Genomic DNA, 19,882 nt, shown 5'->3' with positions numbered 1-19,882 from the left:
AGGTGATCTTGATCGTGTCGACGGCCAAAGCAAGTTAGCCGTATCCTTCTCGCCATAATCGTCCCATCTGGAGGACGATGAGCTTGCTGATGATGCCGAAGAGGTGGAAAGACTGGCGTTTCGACGGTCACGCATTGTCTACAGCTGGGCAGTATGTCTTGAACAGTTAATGGGCCAGCGTTCACGAGCCTTGGGTTCCTGCCGCCATTGCTGCGATGTAAGACGTACTGTACCAGAATAGTGCTCCGCGGGATCCAGCTCGTCTGTGACAGCCCGCTGTCCGAACGAGAGCTCATGCAGACCGGGCCAAATCACTCCAATACCGAACGGTCATGTTGCCAGTGGTACAGTAAAGCCAGCTTTGATTATACCTTCTAGCGAGGGGAGCTACAGGAAGGACATTTGGATACATTCAGTAGAACAGTAGCAAGGCTGCAAACATAGACCGCTCACCTGATGCCAATACGTCTTACGCAACGAGAAGCGCTCCGCAGGCGCAAGCCAAGGCATAAGTGATGCATTGCCAGTCATCATCCGATCCAGTCGGAGTATCATACGCTTCATCATTATACCTTTCCGTCCACTCAGCAGACGCAGACGCCGCTGCAGGGCACGGTGAGACAGTGCTGAAGTGGAGTTGGACGAGGATGTTTGCAGGCTCGGCCGACATCTGAAACGTGCCAAGGTTTGTCTCGTGTAAGTCGGCATTGCGCCGAGCTTCCGTTCTCCACCGTTGCGGCACACGGTCACGTGCGAGTACACGGACGTGAAGCTCAACTCAGGCGCCCAAGCTGCCATGCGGCCTTCATCACAGATACTCCCTTCAAGCAAGCATCGAGTATCATTAAAACTCCGCTCTTGAGTCTTACGCTTTTGAGATTCACTTCATGCTGGTCGCCCTTTCCTCTTACGCCAACCTCCGTGGGAGGCCGATCCACTACTTCCCCTCCACACCAACGCATCGTGTGATCTCGATACCGTCCTGCGTTGATCGTCAGCGTTGTCCTCAGTGTCGCAGACAGCATGGGCAACTTACAGGCTCGCCCGTTGGCTCAAAGCTGTTCACCAACCGGCTCTCGTATACCAAGTCGGGCCTCCCTTTGCTTGCGCCTAATGCCTCTGACTCGCCTCTTCTTGCGTACTGCTTGACCTGCTTGTCTTGAAACCTCGCGTCCGGCGCAGCACCATTTGCACCGTCAGCTCCCCGCTCGGCCTTTTGCCGTTTCTCGCTCACGCTGGCTCGCACATACTCCAGATAGGGAGGGTTTCCAGGCTGAATGACATTGTCTGCGGCCAACACTGAGCCTGGTCCGACTAGTCCAAGCTCCTCGCAAAGCTTCAGATCAGTGGTGTACGCCGGCTTGTAATGGTCCAGGAACATGAGGTCGATCTTCTTGACCTTGCCGGAGTCGTGGAGGCGCTTGAGTGAGGTTTCACTCGATCCAATCTCTACCTTCACAACGTCCGACAGGCCAGCAAGGTCGACCAAAGAGAGAATGACAGCACCGAAAACCGGGTTGCGCTCTAGGCTGTAATAGCGTTGGCCACCGGCTTGCTTCACGGCGGCGCCAAAGAGAAGGCAGGAGTAGCCGATGTAACCGCCGAGCTCGACCTACCTTCAACGTCAGCCATGCCCGGCTGACTTGCACCGCCCTTCTGACGGGCTATGCGAAGATTCCTACCATCGTTTGCGGCTTGACCTCTTTAATCAATTCGGTCACGATCTTGCCCTTGTCCTCGCCAACGTTCATAAGGTACTTGGTCCGGCCGAAATCATCAATGGCTTTCAGCACGAGCTCTGGGTTGCCGCGGATCTCCTCGATGTTCGGGCGGCTGTAGACAAAGTGGAGAAGGTCCGTCTCACGGCCATCGTCGAAGAAGACATCTTCCTCCTTTGCAGCATACGCTTTGCTATGGTCAAACTGTGGCTCTGCGGAAGGCATGTTGACTGTTGGCGTTCCTCTTACAAGACTCAGGATACTGCGACGAGCACTTTGCACAGCAGGGACAGCAGTGATTCACTTTTCCAGGCAGAGACTTTTCGGCGGAGTGATGGTGCTCGGAATGGTCAGAAAGCGCAAGAACTTCTGGCCGTCGGCGATCGAGCTGTCCACTCTACAAACCTGCCGCGTAGCACGCGCGTGAGCGGCAAAATAATCAACACAATAGCCCAAGAGGCACCCTGAAAAATCACGCCCGCAGCAACCCTCCACCTGCATTGGAAGGTACCTGCCTGCTACCGGGGACGCGGTGATCGCCCCCAAGTCGTCTGCCACGCCGAGATCGCACCATCTCTACTGGATAATACGCAAGCCTACACATCCACACCCATCATTCAGCCGTCATTTTACTGCATCTCCGTCCACCGTTGACAATGGCGTCTTGGAATAGTTCCGCTAACGTGCAGGTGTAGCGCTTCATTGAAGGAGGGGTAACCGCGTCTCGACCCCACGTTCCTTGCATGTGCACACTTAATCTACGTCACACAAGGCAAAGATTTTTCCTACGGAGCTATCTCCAATGCTTTCGACTCCCGCTTTTGCAGCTACGATGCAGGGTCGCAACCACGAGACGTTCCTGCAGACTTGCGCATGAGAAGTTTGCACCCAAGACCAGAGCTGGCCAGGCTGTGCTGCGAGAAGGCTCGGACAAACAGCGCGCTTTGTCCCCTGGTGGCTCTTGTCACGTTGATGCAAGATCCTAGCGCGCCTCGCTAATCTGGTTTCTGCGCCGATCCATTCGTCCCTGAATGGCCCTGACGCCATACAGGCGGAAAGCCTCGCCAACGGAACCTGCTACTTCTGCCTTAGCAGCGAGCAATTTACGGCCAAGCCAGCATTGGCGAGTTCTAGCGGTGCTAGTGTCGCTGCAAAGCTGTCATCGGCCTGTCTCTTGGCGAATGGCAGACCGAGGGCCGCCTCTATGCCCGTTACGAGCCGGAGTAGGTCATCTGCGCTTGTGGAACAGAAGCTCCACGTCGTTCCTGACGGCCCCGTGCTCCAATGCTTGCTCCGCAATCGATCGTACTGGCGGTACGTGCTTTGTGGCTAGTGGACGCCCTGGCGAGTGCCACGAAGGTCTTTCCCTGTGCAGTGGTTGACGTTACCTTCCTCGTCGGAAGAAGATGGCCAAGAGGGGTCCAGGTCTCTTGCCGATCTGAGAACAATCATTGGGATATTCACGGTAAGCGCCAATGTGGAGCGGGCAATAGTAAAGACCAGATTTCTCTTCAGAACTCTACTACTTTCTACCTTCCGCAAAATCTTCGCCATTCCCACACCTTTACTTCTAACCCACTGTTACCTTTGACAGCACACCTTCATCACTGTTATACCACTCTTTACGGTTCAACACTTTCTTCAGCCGCCAGGATGTCTGACATGAAGGCTTCCGTCCAGGAGACGCCCAAGGGCTTCCACGTTGAAGGCTACGAGAAGATCGAGTACGACTTCAGCTTCGTAGACGGCGTCTTCGAAAAGGAGCATGCCGACCTGGCCGAGTGCTTCTCCCGCTGGCGGCGCTGCCTGGCCATCATGGATCTGAACATCTTCAACCTGTATGGCAAGCAGATGCAGGAGTACTTCGAGCACCACGGCGTGGAGCTTAAGATCCACAAGACCATGATTGGAGAGAAGGCGAAGAGCATTGAGACGTTCTTGAGCATCGTTGATTCGATGAATGAGTTTGGTGAGTCTAAAGCTGCAGTGCACCGTCAGGATGCATGAGCTGACGTCGGAGTTTTGCAGGCATCATCAGGAAGGAACCAGTTCTAGTTGTCGGAGGCGGACTGGTTACCGACGTTGCTGGGTAAAGACACCAACAATCAGCCACCCGCCAAAGATGACTTCAAGGCACTCTGGCTAATTATACACTGGTAACCCTTCCTTACTCCGAACAGCACACTAACCGTTCGTCCAGTTTCGCTTGTGCTGCGTACCGCCGCAACACCAACTACATTCGCGTACCGACCACGGTCATCGGCCTGATCGACGCCTCCGTCAGCATCAAGGTCGCTGTCAACTATGGCAACTACAAGAACCGCCTGGGCGCCTACCACGCCCCGATGCACACATTCTTGGACTTCGGCTTCCTTCGCTCTCTGCCTGTGGCACAGGTCCGGAACGGCTTCGCAGAGCTCATCAAGATCTCCAGCTGCGCTCACCTGCCAACATTTGACCTGCTCGACAAGCATTGCGAGGACCTGATCAACACCGGCTTCGGTCGCACCGATGACGCGAAGAAGGAAGTCCGCGAGGCAGCGGACAAGATCAACCGCAGTGGAATTTACGAGATGTTGAAGCTCGAGACTCCCAACCTGCACGAGATCGGACTTGACCGCGTGATTGCATACGGCCACACGTGAGTCACACTTTCATCCAGAGCATGTAAACCTCACTGACGGTACTAGCTGGTCACCCCTCCACGAGCTCATCCCATCCATCCCTCTCCGCCACGGCCACGCCATCAGCATCGACATGGCCTACAGCGCCACCCTCGCCAACCAGCGCGGCCTCCTCTCCGACGAGGAACACCAGCGCCTGCTCAAGCTCTTCTCCCGCGCCGGCCTGTCAATCGACCACCCGGACTTCGACGAGCACGTCCTCGACAAGGGCACCGCCGCCATCCTCAAGACGCGCGACGGCAAGCTCCGCCTCGCCGTCCCGCACCCGCTCGGCAGCTGCGTCTTCATCAACGACGTCGAGAAGGAGGATCTCGAGAAGGCGCTGCGAAAGCACAAGGAGATCATGAAGAGCTTCCCGCGTGAGGGTGCGGGTATTGAGAGTTTCGTCGATGCTTCCGATACCGGGTACACGATGAATGAGGCTCCTACGGAGCAGAACGGCAAGCATGCCGAGGAGCACGGCGTTACGGCTGGACTGAAGAAGGCTGTTATTAACGACGACGCCTCGAATGGTCAGGCAAACGGTGGGCTCGGTGCTACGAATGTGGACGGGTTCACTGGCGACCCGAAGTCTGCGGTCAAGCATGCTGCTGGTGTTGATGCGGATAGTGCTATGACGAACGGCGGTGCGCAGGTGACGGATAAGACGAATGGAGTGTCGAATGGTGTTAACGGGAAGCACTAGATCATTCGCGCTGAGAGCGGCGAATGGAGGGTATAGTTACTAGCATCGGGTCAGGCTGCCAGAGCTAGCGTGGTTGGGCAGGTAAAAGCATTCCAGGCTTTGTTCATAATCGTGTCGCTTTTGCGGCGGTCACGCTTGCATATCTCCAGCAAAGTGTCACGCGTTTCACGAAATAGTTCGCATGTCCCAGTCACTCTGCTGTTGCCTCGATATGAGAAACGACTGTACTCCACGATGGACTGGATGTACTCCAGATTCGAAAGGACGTGTGGTGACAGACTCAGGAGATCCCGAGACCAAGAAAGCCAGGTTTGGAGTAGTAATTGTAGGTAGGACGAGTTACAGGACACGGTCAGCTCGTGAACCGCGTGCTTGTCGAGGGTCATGCACGTGAGGAAATGGCCTCCGTGACCGACGTCGCCGTCACCTGGAGCTGTCATGGCTGGTGGGCGCTACAAGGGTTCATGGACTGGGTCTCACGTTCTGGAGTTGGGGTACATTGGGTACAGTAGGTGGAGGAAGCCCTCATAATCAGCCTCTGACCCTGGCATCCAATGATCCGGTACAGCGCTCAGTCACCTGGTGGTTGATTTCCTCGGCGTCCAATCACTGTCAAGATGCTTCGGATACTGCAGTGATTGCTGGAGAGGTATATAGCATCAGTAAGTACAGCACGTCCCTGATCTACGCCGCTCGTGAAGATGTCTCGATTATGCAGAAGGATCGGCGGAGACATTGTCTCTTGCGAGTCGTAAGAGGTCAAGGCGTGGTTCGGGGCACGAGCCGGTGGGCCTGCCGGTGTACCCGTCCCAGGAACAAGGAGATGGGTTCGGTTTGCGGTGCGTGCTATCGCTGCCGGAATTTTCGAACAGCAGCACCCATACCTCACCTTACACACTCTGTGCATCGAGGCCACCATCTGCCATACAGTTGCTGCAGATTGGCGGTGCTGCCCCATGGCGTTGCCATGCTTCCATGCATCGAGTTAGGAGGGAAGCAAATTCTGCGTCTCCGTTGAACTCTATCCCATGGCAACGTTTGGGTTATCCTAAAGGGGGCAGGCGTCGTATCGTCCACCAACGCTAAGTAAGGCCCACAGATCTCCTCCGAGTCCTACTGCTACTTCTCCCGCGTAGGCTGTACTGTAGCAAGGGGATCCTGACGGGGCTCGCGTGCGTGCTCAAGCACGAGCACAGTTCGGTCAGAGTCAGTCTGTAACTCGTGCCCTCAATCACAAGTTGAATCGACCCCGGTGTGTATCACATTCTTACCACTCTCCGACGCGTAAACAGCGTCAACGGCCAATCACCTGCACCGTTACTCGTTCGCGTTTCGTCTCATCTCGTTTCACCTCATCTCCCTGACGATCCTCGGCGTCCACAGCCGCGAGCCTCGCTCCAAACCCGAGTGCGTCGAACGAGAACACCCTGGTCAGCCGCACAGACACTCACCTTTCCGCTTTGCATCGAGGGGACGCAGGTGGAAAGCCACTCGACCGGGATCCCGGAGTGTAGGCAATACACTGTGTATCGTCTGTTGCGTTAGCGAATACATTCACTTGCGGGCACAACGACTACTGAATGACGCGAGGTGAATGTGGTGGCGGAGACACAATGCTGCAGTGAACCCCGGACCTGTTCGCTTCCTGCATGATCCTGGTACATAAGCCAGCACTGTGCGACGCCCGAGGGCGGAGACGGGAGGATTGCTGCAGCACGAGCGAAGCATGTCCACGCTCACCATGACATCTTCCACCCCAACGGGCATTCGGAGACCCTTGGCCTTACCGCTGGCCGCACCGACCGGTCCGCTGCCTGCACTGCCCGTGTCGAAGACGAGGAGGTCGCTGCCGAGTCCGTCCGACGATAGCGAGGTTGCGACTTCAGGCGCACCCTGGCCTGCAGCGCAGCCTCCGGATGGCAGGACAGCGACACGATCAGTCACGATCTCGGGGCTACCCACACCGAGACCAACGAAGGCACGGTCGACGCCGGCGGTGCCTACACTCTACTCCACAGCCGTAGACACAGCCAATGGATCGACACCATCCTCAGCCATACCAACACCCGGCAAGGCCGTGCGCAAGACGACGAGCATCAGCGCCTTCCCACTGCCGCCCAAAGGCAACCCGCGAGTGTCCAGCTTCCCGCCGAGTCCGCTGTCAATGTCGACTTCGCTTGCCGACGCCAATGGGACGACCAAGCACCGCGATCCAACCAAGCACCGCAGCGCCGAGAGTGGCGTGCGCAAGTCCAAAACACGCAGCTCGGGCTACGGCGTGCGCTCGCGAGTCTCCACGCCAGGCGCATCCGGCTCCCCAAGTCTGCTGAACGGCACGGGCGACAGCAACCTCATCTCCAGCTCCCACAACTCAGACAGTCTCCTCAGCATACCCTCTCCACCGCAAAGTCGGAGTTCATCCGCAAACGAATCGTACATGACCGAAGGCACCGCCCTCGACGATCCCGATGACGATGGTGCAGAACGAGGCCGTCCGAAGAGCTCAGAGACCGTCACAGACAGCAAGCGCAGCTCCGGCGCAGGCAAGGACAACAAAGGCAACGTCATCGTCAGCGTGCGTGTGCGACCCTACGCAGGAGGCGGCGGCGGCGGCGGCGGCAATGCAGAAGGCGAGTGGATGGTCGATGGCAGGCGATCGTTAATCTCATACAAGGGCCGGGAGGGCGGCGATTACCGCTACGACAATGTCTTCTCGCCTCACGACAACAACGCACGAGTGTACGATAACGCGGCCAAACGGCTCGTCCGGCGGGTGATGGAGGGATACCACGGCACGGTGTTCGCGTACGGCATGACCGGCACGGGCAAGACGTTCTCGATGCAAGGGACGGCCAGCTCGCCCGGTGTGATTCCGCTGGCGATCACGGATATCTTCTCGTATATCCGTGAGAATCCGACGCGAGAGTTTCTGCTGCGGGTGAGCTACTTGGAGATCTACAACGAGAAGATATATGATTTGCTGTCGCAGAGCACGCCGGGACAGCAGCAAGAGGAGATTAAGTTGCGCGAGGATAGTAAGCGAGGCGTGTATGCTACGCCGTTGAAGGAGGAGATTGTGCAGAGCCCGAATCAGTTGTTGAGGGTGATTGCGAGGGGTGATGCGGCGAGGAGGACGAGCAGTACGCAATTCAATGCGCGGTCTTCGCGGAGTCATGCTGTGGTCCAGATTGTGGTTGAGTCGCGAGAGCGCACGCCGAGTCATGGGACGTATTTTGAGAAGGAGGCACGACGGGCTGATCGCATTCTGCCGGGAGGCGTGCTGGTGTCAACACTTTCACTCATCGATCTTGCCGGTTCGGAGAAGGCGGCGGACAGCAAAGAGCGCAGGACGGAGGGTTCGCATATCAACAAGTCCCTCCTCACTCTCGGCACGGTCATTGCGAGGTTATCTGGCGACGAGGAGAAAGAAGACGGCACCACACCACCGCCGAAGCCTCAAGCACAACCACCAGCACCAGCACCGGCACCAGCACCGGCAGAAAGAGACAAAGCCGGCCTCAAACACCTTCCCTATCGCGACAGCAAGCTCACCCGCCTCCTCCAACCAGCCCTAAGCGGCAACTCCCTCGTCTCCATCCTCTGCACCATCCAGCTCTCCCCCACCCTCTCCACCAATACCACCACCAACCCCAACAACTCCTCCTCCCACACAGGCGAGACACTGAATACACTCAAATTCGCCTCCCGCGCCAAGAACAACATCGTCAGCCACGCCAAACGCAACGAATCCAACCCCTCCCACCCCGGCGACGCTGGATCGCGGGCGTTGTTGGATAGGTATCGACTCGAGATTGCGGAGTTGAGGGGCCAGTTGGAGGCGCAGAATCGGGCTAAGGAGGAGGCGGAGGCGGAGGAGGAGGTTGAGCGGGATCGGCGCGTGGAGGAGGAGTTGGAGCGCGCGGAGAGGAGTCGGCATGAGGAGCAGATGCTTGAGATGCAGTTGGCGCGGACGGCGTTGAAGGAACGCATATCACACCTAAATCGGCTGATATTGAGTTCGAAGAGTCTGGGGGTGAACTCGGGACGGTTTTCCAGCGCCAGTATGCCTTTGGCGGGGAGAGCGAGCGTGTATAGTTCCGCTGGCGCTGGGGCGGAGTTTGGTCGCGCGGTCAGCGTGAGGAGTCGGGAGAGTGGGCACAGTTTGAGTCGGAGGGATAGTGAGGTCACGCTGGAGGTGCCGCAATTGCCTACGCCTGCGGAAAGGCCGGAGATGGCGAGGGCGCTGAGTAGTGGGTCCATTACTGTGGGCGTGCTGCCCGCGGCGCAGGTGTCGCAGATGATGGTCTCCGAGGATCTGATGGAGGTTGGGAGTCCGGGGCTGAACGACGGACTGGAAACGCCGGGCGTTTTGATGGGTATGGAGGAGGACGCCGATGGCAACGCTCCGCTGGCGCAGCAGAATCGGATGTTGCAGGCGGATCTGGCGGATAAGAACCGGTATATTGCTACGTTGGAGAAGCGGTTGTTGCAGGCGCGGCGGACGAGTCATAGTAGGGTTAGCATGCACTTCTCCAGTAGGGCGGTCCCGCCGGGGATGGAAGATGGTCCGGGTGGGTGGGAGGCGGTGGTCCGGGAGAAAGACCGCGAGATTGAGGAGTTGAGGGCGAAGTTGGATGACCAGATGAGGATGGTTACGGCGTTGAGGAGTGCGGCTAGGCAGCGGGACATGGTTGATGGGAGTTCTAGTAAAGGGGAGGCGCGGGAGAGGGAGGGGGAGAAAGAGAAGGGTGGCAGTGTGACGCGGCAGTCTTCGCGAGCCAGCACCCGCAGCGGCAAGCCGGGCGTGCACGCCGTCTCCGGCCATCGCAGTAACCCCTCCACCGCCTCCCGATCCAGCTCCGGCATCGTCAACTTTTCCAAAACGCCGTTGAGTCCCGTGGCGATACTGAGTCCGTCACACCGCTCGAGCGACGGCGACTCGGCGGCCGCCAAGGTGAATCGCAGGCGCAGTGTGGACGAGATGACGATGTTGCTCGATCAGATGATCCAGGAGAAGGTGGAGAGTGGGCAGGTGGTGCAGGGGGAGAGGGGCAGTCTGAGGGTGAAGCGGGATACGGTTATGGAGCGGTTGGCTGTTGTTGGGGTGGAGGAGGAGGAGGAGGAGGACGAGGGGGAGGACGAAAAGGTGAAGGAGGTGAAAGTGTGAGAGAGAGGAAGAGAAGGGTTTCTTGATGAGGATGAGGCGTGAGAGCTTAGGCTTGGAGACGGCGTGATTGCTCCATTCGGCCGTCTCCTTGTCTGTTGGTCGGAGGACATACCGTTCCACGCGGAGATGAAGATGGAGGTTTGCGCAAGCATGGCGTTGGGTTGCTTGCTTTCTCGAGGAGCTGGCGTGGGGGAAGGCTCTCATTACGGCGCGGTGTTGGGGTTGGGACTCTTGCGTCGGGGTGTACCACTTGGCGATACCCTTCTGCAGTTGCAACTCGAATGTGTAAAGTATGGCGATGAGGACGCTGGAACGAAGACGGGCAGTGTTCATGGACAGGTTACTGTGTATAGAGCGTAGTCTCTCGGTACTGGGAGTTACCATTATCTCGCCAGCATCGGGTGTGTTCAACAATTGATTACCCGTGAAGCTCTTCAAGTTGGCTTAACCTGCCCGTTGTTGGTGCCGTGTGTCAATCAATGAATCCGATTAGGAAAAAGGCGTGGTGATGTAATGGGGACAGCATTGGACCTTGCAGGAGATCGTCACCTCGCTTATTCATTTCCATGTGACAGCTCTCTTCTACTTCCCCCATTTCAGCCACGGTCCGCTGCGACTGACTGTCTCTACCGTAACACATTTCTTGTAGAGGACTTGACAAGATGCTCGACGCCAACTCCTCCATCCTCGCCCACGCCCTCCAAGACCTCTCCCTCCTCGCCCTCACCTTCGTCTTCCTCTACCTCGACACCACCCTCGCACTCCTCAGCTACACACTCACCACAGTCTACCCCCTCGGCGGCCTCCGACTCCGCCGCCATGTCCGCTCCTCCAACACCCCCTACTTCGAAGCCAAGACCATCCTCGTCACCGGCGTCGGCATGACCAAAGGCCTCGCCCTCGCCCGCCTCTTCTACGCCGCCGGCCACAACGTAATCGGCGCCGACTTCGAGCCCGCCTTCCTCCCCACCTGCTCAGGCCGCGTATCACGCTCCCTCACATCCTTCCACAAACTCTCCAAACCGGACGGAAGCAGGGAGAAGCAGGCCAAGTACACGCAGGAACTCCTCAACATCGTCCGCAAAGAAAACGTAGACATCTGGGTCTCCTGCTCCGGTGTCGCCTCCGCCCTCGAAGACGGCCAAGCGAAAGAAATGATCGAGCTCGTCACCGCGTGCAAATGCGTGCAATTCGACGTCCCCACCACCAAGCGCCTGCACGAGAAACACTCGTTCATCGAGTACACCAAATCCCTCGCCCTCCCCGTCCCGGAGACGCACACTGTCACTTCCAAAGCCGCCGCGCTGCAAGTCCTGGATGATGCGGCGGGGACGGGGAGGAAGTATATCATGAAGTACATCGGCACTGACGATGCGGTGAGAGGGGACATGACGCTTTTACCGCTAAGCTCACCCGCGAGGACGAAGGCGCATATCTCACGTCTTGACGTTTCCGAAGATCGGCCCTGGATCTTGCAACAGTACGTGCGTGGTCCGGAATTCTGCACGCATTCTTTGGTCGTCAAGGGGGAGGTGAAAGCTTTCGTCGCTTGCCCTTCTTCGGAACTGCTGATGCACTATGAAGCCTTACCCTCAGACGGCGCGTTGAGCATGAGCATGCTCCGCTTCACGCAGGAATACGCCGCCGCGGGCGGGAACGCGTTTACGGGACATCTGTCTTTCGACTTCTTGGTGGAGATGGACGATGCGGAGCGTGCGCTTCGCGATCCAAGTGCAAATGTGAGGCTATACCCTATCGAGTGCAACCCGCGCACGCATACGGCTGTATGCTTGTTCAACGACACCCCGGAGATGGTGGATGCCTACCTCACCCTCCTCTCCCCCAAAGCCGCCTCCATCTCCTCCTCCCCCTCCCCCACCGGAACGAACTCAACCACAGCAACGCCAAACGGTCTCGCACCCCTTCCCATCTTCCCCAACCCACCAACGAAGAAATACTACTGGCTCGGCCACGACCTCGTCACCTTCGTCCTCTTACTCTTACTCTCCCTCGCCTCGCTTTCACCCGACGGACCGAGTTTCAGGGAGGTGTTTGAGAGTGTGGCGACGTTTGGGGAGCATGTTTTGTGGTGGAAGGATGGGACGTGGGAGGTGTGGGACCCATGGCCCGCGTGGTGGTTGTATCATGTTTACTGGGTTGTACAGTTTGCGGGGGCGTTGGGAGGCTTGGTGGGGGAGGTGTTGGGCTTGGGTCGCGGGGGGAAATGGAGTCGGGTTAATGTTAGTACGACGAAGATGTTCATGTGCTGAAAGGATGGGTTGGAGATGGAGATGGATGAGATGAAGATAAGGAAGGTTGCGAGTAAGCACTCAAGCAGATAGTCACCAGCCTGCGGTAGACGACCGCGCGATTGACACCACGATGCGGAAGGAGCACGGCAGCGACATCAGCTAGCCTTGCCATATCACGAGCAGCACGTCAGCAACCCGACCATGCTGAGTGGCCGAAAGGCATCACTACACTAGGCATATCCCTTCCTTGCGACTTGCGCTACCGGGGTTTGATAGCTCCAGTTGGTGGTAGTCCGAGCAACACCGCGCGCCGAAGCAGAGGGCAGAAGCGCACGAGATTTGGGAGAGGACTCGCGATACAAGCATGCATCACATTCGGCACAATTCACCACGTCAACGACTTCTCCGAGCGCATTTACCCGATCAAGTCATCATTGGCGTCGCATCAGTATTTGAGCAGCTCGTTCGCAAGCAGCGGTGGATACTCGTACCTGTGCCACGGTGTTGTGCCGTGCATGGACTCAATGTCCCCCAACAACGTGCGTGCGTGCCTTGTGCGACGCACCGTTTTTTGTGCACGCGCCGGCTAAGAGAGAGGGATATGCGAACCGATGCAAGGGCTCCTTTCAACGCTACGCCCAATTTTGCAGAAGCACTGGGGGAGGATGTATGCTAGTCGGAAGATGTACATGTACCGCTCCGTAGGTGTGTTTGAACGAATGGGCTTCGATCAGTATCCTTACTATGTGTTGTTAGGAAGTGGTGATTGAAAGCTATCGGCCATCATGCACCTCCACTCCAGCACCCACACACAGCCCTTCGACTGCCTCTGCCACCTCGCCCGACTAATCGCGCTCCCACCGTGCAGCAAGAGCACGAGCAAGCCAAAGATACGATGCCGCACCGCCGTGGACGAACAACGGCGCGTCCTCCTTGAGCAACGCCTGAAAGCCAGCCACGAAGCTCTACTGAGCTCCCTTTCCGGGCCAAAGCCTGACGATAAGAAAAGTCCCACCGTCGCCGCCGTTCCCGCCGGGCAAGTTGGGAAGCGCAAAAGTCAGCACGATACCAAGCTCCGCCTCTACCCTCCCGCCAACCTGATCGTGCTGTGTGGGGATCTGCAAGCGGAAGTAGAACGGCGAGAGGCTTTGAGGCCGCCGGCGGGCGTGGCGGAGTTGGAGGCGGTGGAGGCGAGCACCTCCTCAGTCTCAGTCTCAGTTGTCGTCTCAGTCTCTGTAGACTTTAGCGCAACGTCGCAAGCTCTCCTCCGTGCAGCTCGGCCCCCACGCTACCTCATGAAGCGCCAGCGGCGACTGGAGCAAGGGAAGCGGCAGGGACTGCAAGCTGCGATGGCGTTGCTGGATGAGCGGCAACTGCGACAGTTGGCTAGGGAGGTGTTGGCGGAGGTTGAGAGACGGGTGCCGGAGGTCGCGGATGCGGCGGCTGCTGGTCGGAATGGGGGTGATGGACGCCGATCCCGGCTCAGCGGGATGGGCGAGGCTGTTTCGGAATCGGTGGAGTGTTTGCTGTGGCATAAGGATTTGGAGAGGGTTGTCGGGTCGGCGTGGTAGTCCGTAGTAGTAAATCGGCACCGCGTTCCCCATGGACTACATGACGCTGGTGGTGGGGATTATGGTGTACAGCGAGTTTGGCAGGCATGATTGCTCTTTAGCTCTACCTCGCGTTCTTCCTCTCAGCAATCCGTCTCTTGTACCTGACCTCCGCTTTCCGCCTCTCACCACCATCCACCTTGTGGCCCCGTCTTTCCTCCCACAATCCCTCTTTGACCTTCAATCTCGCCACTCCCTCGTACCCCTTGACCTGCTCCACCCCTGTGCCACCAATGATGCCTCCCTGCACCAATCTCACGCCAGCCACAGGCTGCACATTCCTCATCTCCGCCTTCTCCGGCACCACGAGGGCCCCTTTCTCCTCCCCTCCCTCCCTCTCCCCCACATTCGCCGGATCAACAGGCAGCACCACCGTTGGCCGCACATTGACAACCACTTTCCTCATTCCCGCACTCCGACTCAACGTCGCCTCCCTATCCACCTTCCGCTCACTCGGCACCTCCACCACCCTCAGTTCCGCAATACCATCCTTGACCTCCTTTAAATCGCCTCCGATCCCTGTGATGCCGTTCCTGAATCTATCTCTCCACCAGAGAAGATAGCGTCGCGCTCGAGGGGGTTCGACGCCAGACTCCCGGAGTTGGTCAGAGGTGAGGGTGAAGAGGGCTTCCCAGGAGGGGATCTTGGCGGCGTGGGCGGAGAGGTTACGGCCGATGAGAGTCAGGAAGGTGGGGACGTCTGGCACGAAGGGGGTAGGTTTCGGGATTGAGAGGGTGGGACGGGCGAGGCGGTGGAGAGGGCGGTGGTGGAGGGCGATGAGGCTTGTGCGGAGTGAAGAGGGGAGGGTGAGGATGGAGGGTGAAGTCTTTGGCGCCATGACGAACGAAGGTGATGTGTAAAGAGGTGTGAGTGAGTGCTTGTTTGCTGGTTTCGTTTCCATTGCAGATGCCAAGACTCTCTCCCGAGGCTCCGCGACTTCACTGCATGTCCATCCACTAGCAGTTGACAAGAGTCCAATATAAACCCAACAATCTCAACACCTTAAGGTGATACAAGCTATAAAAGTCGGTATTGTCACCATGTGAACGCAGCAAGGTTTCATTGACAGACTCTCTGTTTTGATCACCGCCACCATGCTCAAGTCTCCCGCTCTGGATGTGCCACCCGAACCACCAGCCAAGCGAAGAAAGACATCTCCCGAACCAGAGTCGGACGACAATACTCCAGCACCCATCATCAACTCCACAGTCAAGGACCTCGCCGCACAACTGGACGAGGCCGAACGCAAAAAGTACGTCAAAGGCCGCAAACTCGGCAGCGGCCAATACGCCGACGTCTTCTCCGCCCACCTGCTCTCCGACCCCAAACAAGTCTTCGCAATCAAGAAGATTAAGATCGGGCCCGAAGTGAAAGAATTCGGCATCTCCTACGACTCGCTGCGGGAAATCCGGTTCCTGCAGGAGCTCAACCATCCTAACATTATTAAGCTTCATGCCGTCTTCAGCACGAAGAGCCAGAATCTGAATCTCGTGCTGGAGTACTTACCGCAAGGCGATTTGCTGAGACTGATCCAGGATACCAAGGGGACGACTTATACCCCTGCCGATATCAAGGCGTGGATGCTTATGCTTATGCGTGCGGTGCATTTCTGTCATGTGAATGGGATTTTGCACCGGGATATCAAGCCTAATAATCTGCTGATTGCAGCAGACGGCTCGATCAAGCTTGCTGATTTCGGTTTGGCGAGGGCGATGGCCGATCCGTTTCAGCCGATGACCTATAATACCATTACCATTTGGTACCGCCCGCCGGAACTGTTCTTCCAGGCGCAGCACTACGGCGATGCGGTGGATGTCTGGTCTTGCGGTGCCGTCTTCGCCGAGCTCATCGGGAGAGAGGTCCTGTTTCGCGCGTGGCCGGAGACTGAAATCAACATGGTCCGTCTGATCTGTGAGAAGGTCGGCACGCCCACGGAAGACAACTGGCCGGGCGTGAGTAAGCTACGAGGCTATGTGACGCCGTCCGAGATCATCCCACTGCGACCGAAGGAGCAATGGTCGGCTTCTTTCCGTGCGATTGGCGAGGTGGGCGTGGACTTGTTGATGAAGACGTTGACGCTTGACCCGAGGCAGAGGTTGACGGCGGAGGGCGTGCTGAGGCATCCGTTCTGGACTAGCGAGCCACGGCCGAGCAAGCTGAGGGATCTGCCGAGGAGAGGCGGTGGGAAGGAGACGATGGGAGAGGATCTGACGCAGAGGGGTGGTGAGCTGCCGACGGCAAACGGAGAGGGTGGGAAGAAGAGAGGGGACAAGGTGGCGAAGAAGCTTGATTTTGGGATTATGACGAAGTGAAGTAGGAAGAGCTCGCAGCTGGAGAGCAATTATTCCATGCCGCTCTTGATGGTTCACGACAGCCGCGCTACATCCCATGAGTGTGGTCATCAAACGTACGCCCAATACTGCACGCTACAGGCATCCTCACGGTCACGAATAACCAACTCGGATTTCGGAGGCGAACCTGTGCAAGTAGCTCCGCTGCATCTGTTCAATACACGAGCGTCCGGATCCGAAAGCTAGCTCTGTTAGCTACAATGGCGTACATTTCGGTTCCGCAGCAGTCACAGCCGGAAGTTGTGCCCAAGGCCAGCCGGCCGAAGCCGGATACCTGGCCCGGCTTTGCTGGAGCTGACGTTTGCTGGATTGAAGGGAGGCAAGGGACCTGCGAATGAAGACTCGTCCGTACGATCAGGGCCGGGTATCTCTGGCATCGGTTATGCCATGGATAGATACCTTGGAAACGCAAAGCGATCGCCCAACGCAGACCTGCCAGGCGGTGGCCGTCTTCCACAGCAGCATCGGTAGTGGTCGTGATCCAGCTACTGGTTCACCAGACCCCAGCATTGGCCACGACGGGTTGACCATACCTCCTCCGCCCATTACCGATTGAGTAGAAAGACCGATAACTTTGGCGTGACGTGTCCGGTCGCCTCAGCTGGCTCTTGTCCCACTCTGGTGGTACTTCTTGCGATATTCATCGATTAAGCCCGCATAGTCCGCGGCCAAAGACGGCTGCGTCAAATCCTGCCACCATCCGGTCCACCTCTTTCTCGTCTCCGCCGGCAATCGATGACTGCTCAAACCGAGCTGGTCCAGCACAATATCGGTGAACGATAGCATCTCGAAGTTCAGTACATTTCCTGGATGGCCTATCAAAGGATACCGGATGCGGGACCAAGCGTTAACGAAGGCGATATCGTCGGCCATCTCCGCCTCCGTAGGAAGCTTGAGGTTACCGTCAAGGTGAGCAATAGCGAGCAGGGACTGGACCACTGCAGTGTGGTAAGCGTTCGGCACCGCTGCCGTCCCGAGGAAAGCGATGGAGTGATCGTGAAGTGGGATCGTGTATCGGTAGAGGCGGTATGGAGTAGCTCGGACCTCATTAGCCTTTACTTTTAGAACTTGAGCCAAATATGGCCATCTCGCCAGCACCCTCTTCTCTGCCTCGCTGTCTTCCGCACGCCACAACTGTCGCTCGTCGTCGACTAGCTTTGTCTCGTTAAGCGGTATGGGCAAGCCCAGTCTCGCGGCTTCTTTTGCCGAAAAGAACGGGAACTCTTGCTTCCAACCTGTTGCGCATATGAGTACGTCGGTGCTTACGACCCTTCCATCGTTCAACACGAGATGGTCCGGCTCTAGTCTGGCGATTTCTCCCCTGCAGACCTGAACCTTCCTTGCAATGACGTCCCACCAATCATCCCTTTGCAACAGGCCAATCGGACTAGTCAACCACCTCGCTGAGCCGGTCGGCTGCAGGCCTTCAAAGCCAGGCAACTTGCCTTCTCGACCAACAAAGTCGGCTGCGGACACGACCTTAGTCTCTGTTGACGTCCAGATCTTATTCAAAAGCCACTCTCCTACGGCGGAGTTCCATAGCCACTCGCGCCAGCTACTTTCTGGGAGGTATGGATTCGCAGAGCTCAGAGCGGCGATGGCTCGGGTACAGGCCAGCTCGGTGACATTGCGGTAGCCGGGGACGGGAGGCTTGGGATGACTGACGGATAAAGGCCCGGAGCCGGAGGAGCGAATGACCCAAGTGACCTTGCGATGGCGAAGGGTGTCGGTTGCCGCAGCGTAAGCGAGATCAGCGGCGGATTTCCCTCCACCGTAGATCGTCACATGCTCGTGCTTCTCTATATCCGGCTCCTCTGGGGTCAGGATGCGTGAGCGACCGATATCTTTCTGGTGGACAACCAAACCCTGGAAAGTCTCCCTGCCAGGTAGGTTGGGCATGTTAGGTAGACTTGTGAGCCCAGTAGCCACAATCACCTTCGTCGCCATGTACCTTAGTTCAGTACTATCTTGCTCAGCCGTAACCCTCCATAAGCCATCCTCAGCCTTCCTGACATCCTTAACGGTGGCGCGAAAAGCAAACCTTTCCCTCAACGACTGTCCGTCATACACCTTCATGTCAACATAATCGTGCAGGTACTGCCCGAGCGACCGTGCTTCTGGCAGGTCATAGAATCGCTCTGCATCCGCTGGCGGCCTGAACGGAACATCTGGGAAGCCGCTCACCCGCACGCCAGACTGCGACCAGAAGAGTGGGTAGTGTCTGCTCCGGCTCCAGACGCCTCCGACATCCTCATCCTCATCAAGTACGATGAGCTTAGATTCTGGATGTAGCGCGAGGTACGTGCTTGCTGCGCAGATGCCGTATACGCCTGCGCCAATGATGAGGAGATCAAGAACGCCGCTCTCTACGTTACCAGTCATCATTCCAACATGTTACGATATAAACGAGGCGTATGATACGGCAGCGTTGAGCTACGGTTGTGTATCTGCTGAAGTCAGCCAGGAAGCTCGCCAGTGCGGAGAGTCTGGGCAATCCCTCAGGCGAGACCGTGAGGCAGTCATCGGCCCAAAGACTGGCTGTACGAGGTACGGCTTATAAATGTCAAGTCGTCGGCTATGCAACGCTATCAGAGATATTGGGCACCAAATCCAGGCGACAGGTAGGGGAAAAAAGAGCACAGTCAGCACTTTAGGGATGTGTGGAGCTGAGTCAAAGGGTATGGCGCATACGGGCAAGATAAGACAATCTTAAGCTTATTGAATTGAAAACTATGTAGAAGGGTACTCGTCAATGAGTCACGACGTCGAGTGGTCGTCAGGGCCGTGGGCTGCATTGCGCCCACTTCAACAGCTGCAGCACACATGCCAGCCTGCTTAGCCTGCTCAGCCTGCTCAACCTAAAGGAAGATGCGCCGCTGACTGAAGCGATGACCGTCGTTTGTCTGTAAGAGCATATGACCAAGCGCCCCAACGTCTTTTGACGGCCGGCCTTTCCCAAGCCATCACCGACCTCTGTGCGAAGCCCGTCTTGAGACGGCCCGGCATGTCCTACGGCGTTATCTATACGCGTCTGTAGTCGGTGGCTTGCGGCATGTCTCTTTACTCGACCGTGTCCGTATTGTGCAGTGTGCAATACTTTGCGGGTGGCATGCGCATTCGACTGGCACCGGACGATGGCTATAGCCTACACTGGCGAAGAGCTGTGCAAAACCGGACTTCCTTCACGAAAGATAGGTGAGATGCTGAGCACTTGTTTCACTGGCTGTCAAATCATAATGCGTTCCACGCATGGGTCAAACGACTGTTCTGTGCAGGTACCGGAAGCCTTCATTTCGCAAGCTATTGACAGGTCGCAGATCATATGGCACCCTAGTTTGGAAGCATACACGTTGGTTAGCGTCAAGCACTCGCGAATAACTTAGCACGATAAACGGCTGTCGCAGTTGTGAGGCCG

The 19,882-nt window shown here is 57.3% G+C and overlaps 9 protein-coding genes across 9 annotated transcripts; 5 read left to right on the top strand and 4 right to left on the bottom strand.

Annotated features, from left to right (window-relative positions):
• Positions 1–937: 937 nt before the first annotated feature.
• BAUCODRAFT_80013 (uncharacterized protein) lies at positions 938–1,943 on the bottom strand (the record flags this gene model as incomplete). Its single annotated transcript, XM_007683302.1, has 3 exons — positions 938–982; positions 1,037–1,612; positions 1,683–1,943. 3 exons carry the CDS (start codon positions 1,941–1,943, stop codon positions 938–940), a joined length of 882 nt encoding a protein of 293 aa, XP_007681492.1.
• A 1,428-nt stretch (positions 1,944–3,371) lies between these two features.
• Positions 3,372–5,087, top strand: BAUCODRAFT_80557 (uncharacterized protein; the record flags this gene model as incomplete). Its single annotated transcript, XM_007683346.1, has 4 exons — positions 3,372–3,687; positions 3,747–3,807; positions 3,919–4,359; positions 4,409–5,087. 4 exons carry the CDS (start codon positions 3,372–3,374, stop codon positions 5,085–5,087), a joined length of 1,497 nt encoding a protein of 498 aa, XP_007681536.1.
• A 25-nt stretch (positions 5,088–5,112) lies between these two features.
• BAUCODRAFT_313997 (uncharacterized protein) lies at positions 5,113–5,810 on the bottom strand. Its single transcript, XM_007683372.1, has one exon. It carries the CDS (start codon positions 5,525–5,527, stop codon positions 5,138–5,140), a length of 390 nt encoding a protein of 129 aa, XP_007681562.1. The 5' UTR covers positions 5,528–5,810; the 3' UTR covers positions 5,113–5,137.
• Positions 5,811–6,873: 1,063 nt separating this feature from the next.
• BAUCODRAFT_56871 (uncharacterized protein) lies at positions 6,874–10,155 on the top strand (the record flags this gene model as incomplete). Its single annotated transcript, XM_007683270.1, has 2 exons — positions 6,874–9,203; positions 9,312–10,155. Coding segments are annotated over 2 exons (3,174 nt in total), but the record flags the coding sequence as incomplete, so codon positions are not given.
• Positions 10,156–11,102: 947 nt separating this feature from the next.
• On the top strand, positions 11,103–12,515 carry BAUCODRAFT_56716 (uncharacterized protein; the record flags this gene model as incomplete). Its single annotated transcript, XM_007683269.1, has 1 exon — positions 11,103–12,515. A coding segment is annotated over one exon (1,413 nt), but the record flags the coding sequence as incomplete, so codon positions are not given.
• Positions 12,516–12,880: 365 nt separating this feature from the next.
• BAUCODRAFT_313715 (uncharacterized protein) lies at positions 12,881–14,129 on the top strand. Its single transcript, XM_007683371.1, has 2 exons — positions 12,881–13,207; positions 13,263–14,129. Exon 2 carries the CDS (start codon positions 13,292–13,294, stop codon positions 14,075–14,077), a length of 786 nt encoding a protein of 261 aa, XP_007681561.1. The 5' UTR covers positions 12,881–13,207; positions 13,263–13,291; the 3' UTR covers positions 14,078–14,129.
• Positions 14,130–14,180: 51 nt separating this feature from the next.
• On the bottom strand, positions 14,181–14,954 carry BAUCODRAFT_80280 (uncharacterized protein; the record flags this gene model as incomplete). Its single annotated transcript, XM_007683326.1, has 2 exons — positions 14,181–14,438; positions 14,490–14,954. 2 exons carry the CDS (start codon positions 14,952–14,954, stop codon positions 14,181–14,183), a joined length of 723 nt encoding a protein of 240 aa, XP_007681516.1.
• Positions 14,955–15,113: 159 nt separating this feature from the next.
• Positions 15,114–16,746, top strand: BAUCODRAFT_313765 (uncharacterized protein). Its single transcript, XM_007683370.1, has one exon. The coding sequence runs from the start codon at positions 15,211–15,213 to the stop codon at positions 16,426–16,428; it is 1,218 nt and encodes a 405-aa protein (XP_007681560.1). The 5' UTR covers positions 15,114–15,210; the 3' UTR covers positions 16,429–16,746.
• A 318-nt stretch (positions 16,747–17,064) lies between these two features.
• BAUCODRAFT_126990 (uncharacterized protein) lies at positions 17,065–18,849 on the bottom strand (the record flags this gene model as incomplete). Its single annotated transcript, XM_007683369.1, has 1 exon — positions 17,065–18,849. One exon carries the CDS (start codon positions 18,847–18,849, stop codon positions 17,065–17,067), a length of 1,785 nt encoding a protein of 594 aa, XP_007681559.1.
• Positions 18,850–19,882: the final 1,033 nt, after the last annotated feature.

This window comes from Baudoinia panamericana (assembly GCF_000338955.1).
Source record: "Baudoinia panamericana UAMH 10762 unplaced genomic scaffold BAUCOscaffold_15, whole genome shotgun sequence".
Lineage (NCBI taxonomy): Eukaryota > Fungi > Ascomycota > Dothideomycetes > Mycosphaerellales > Teratosphaeriaceae > Baudoinia > Baudoinia panamericana.
Note: the sequence above shows the minus strand (reverse complement) of the source record. Positions and strands in the feature narration are given on the sequence as shown.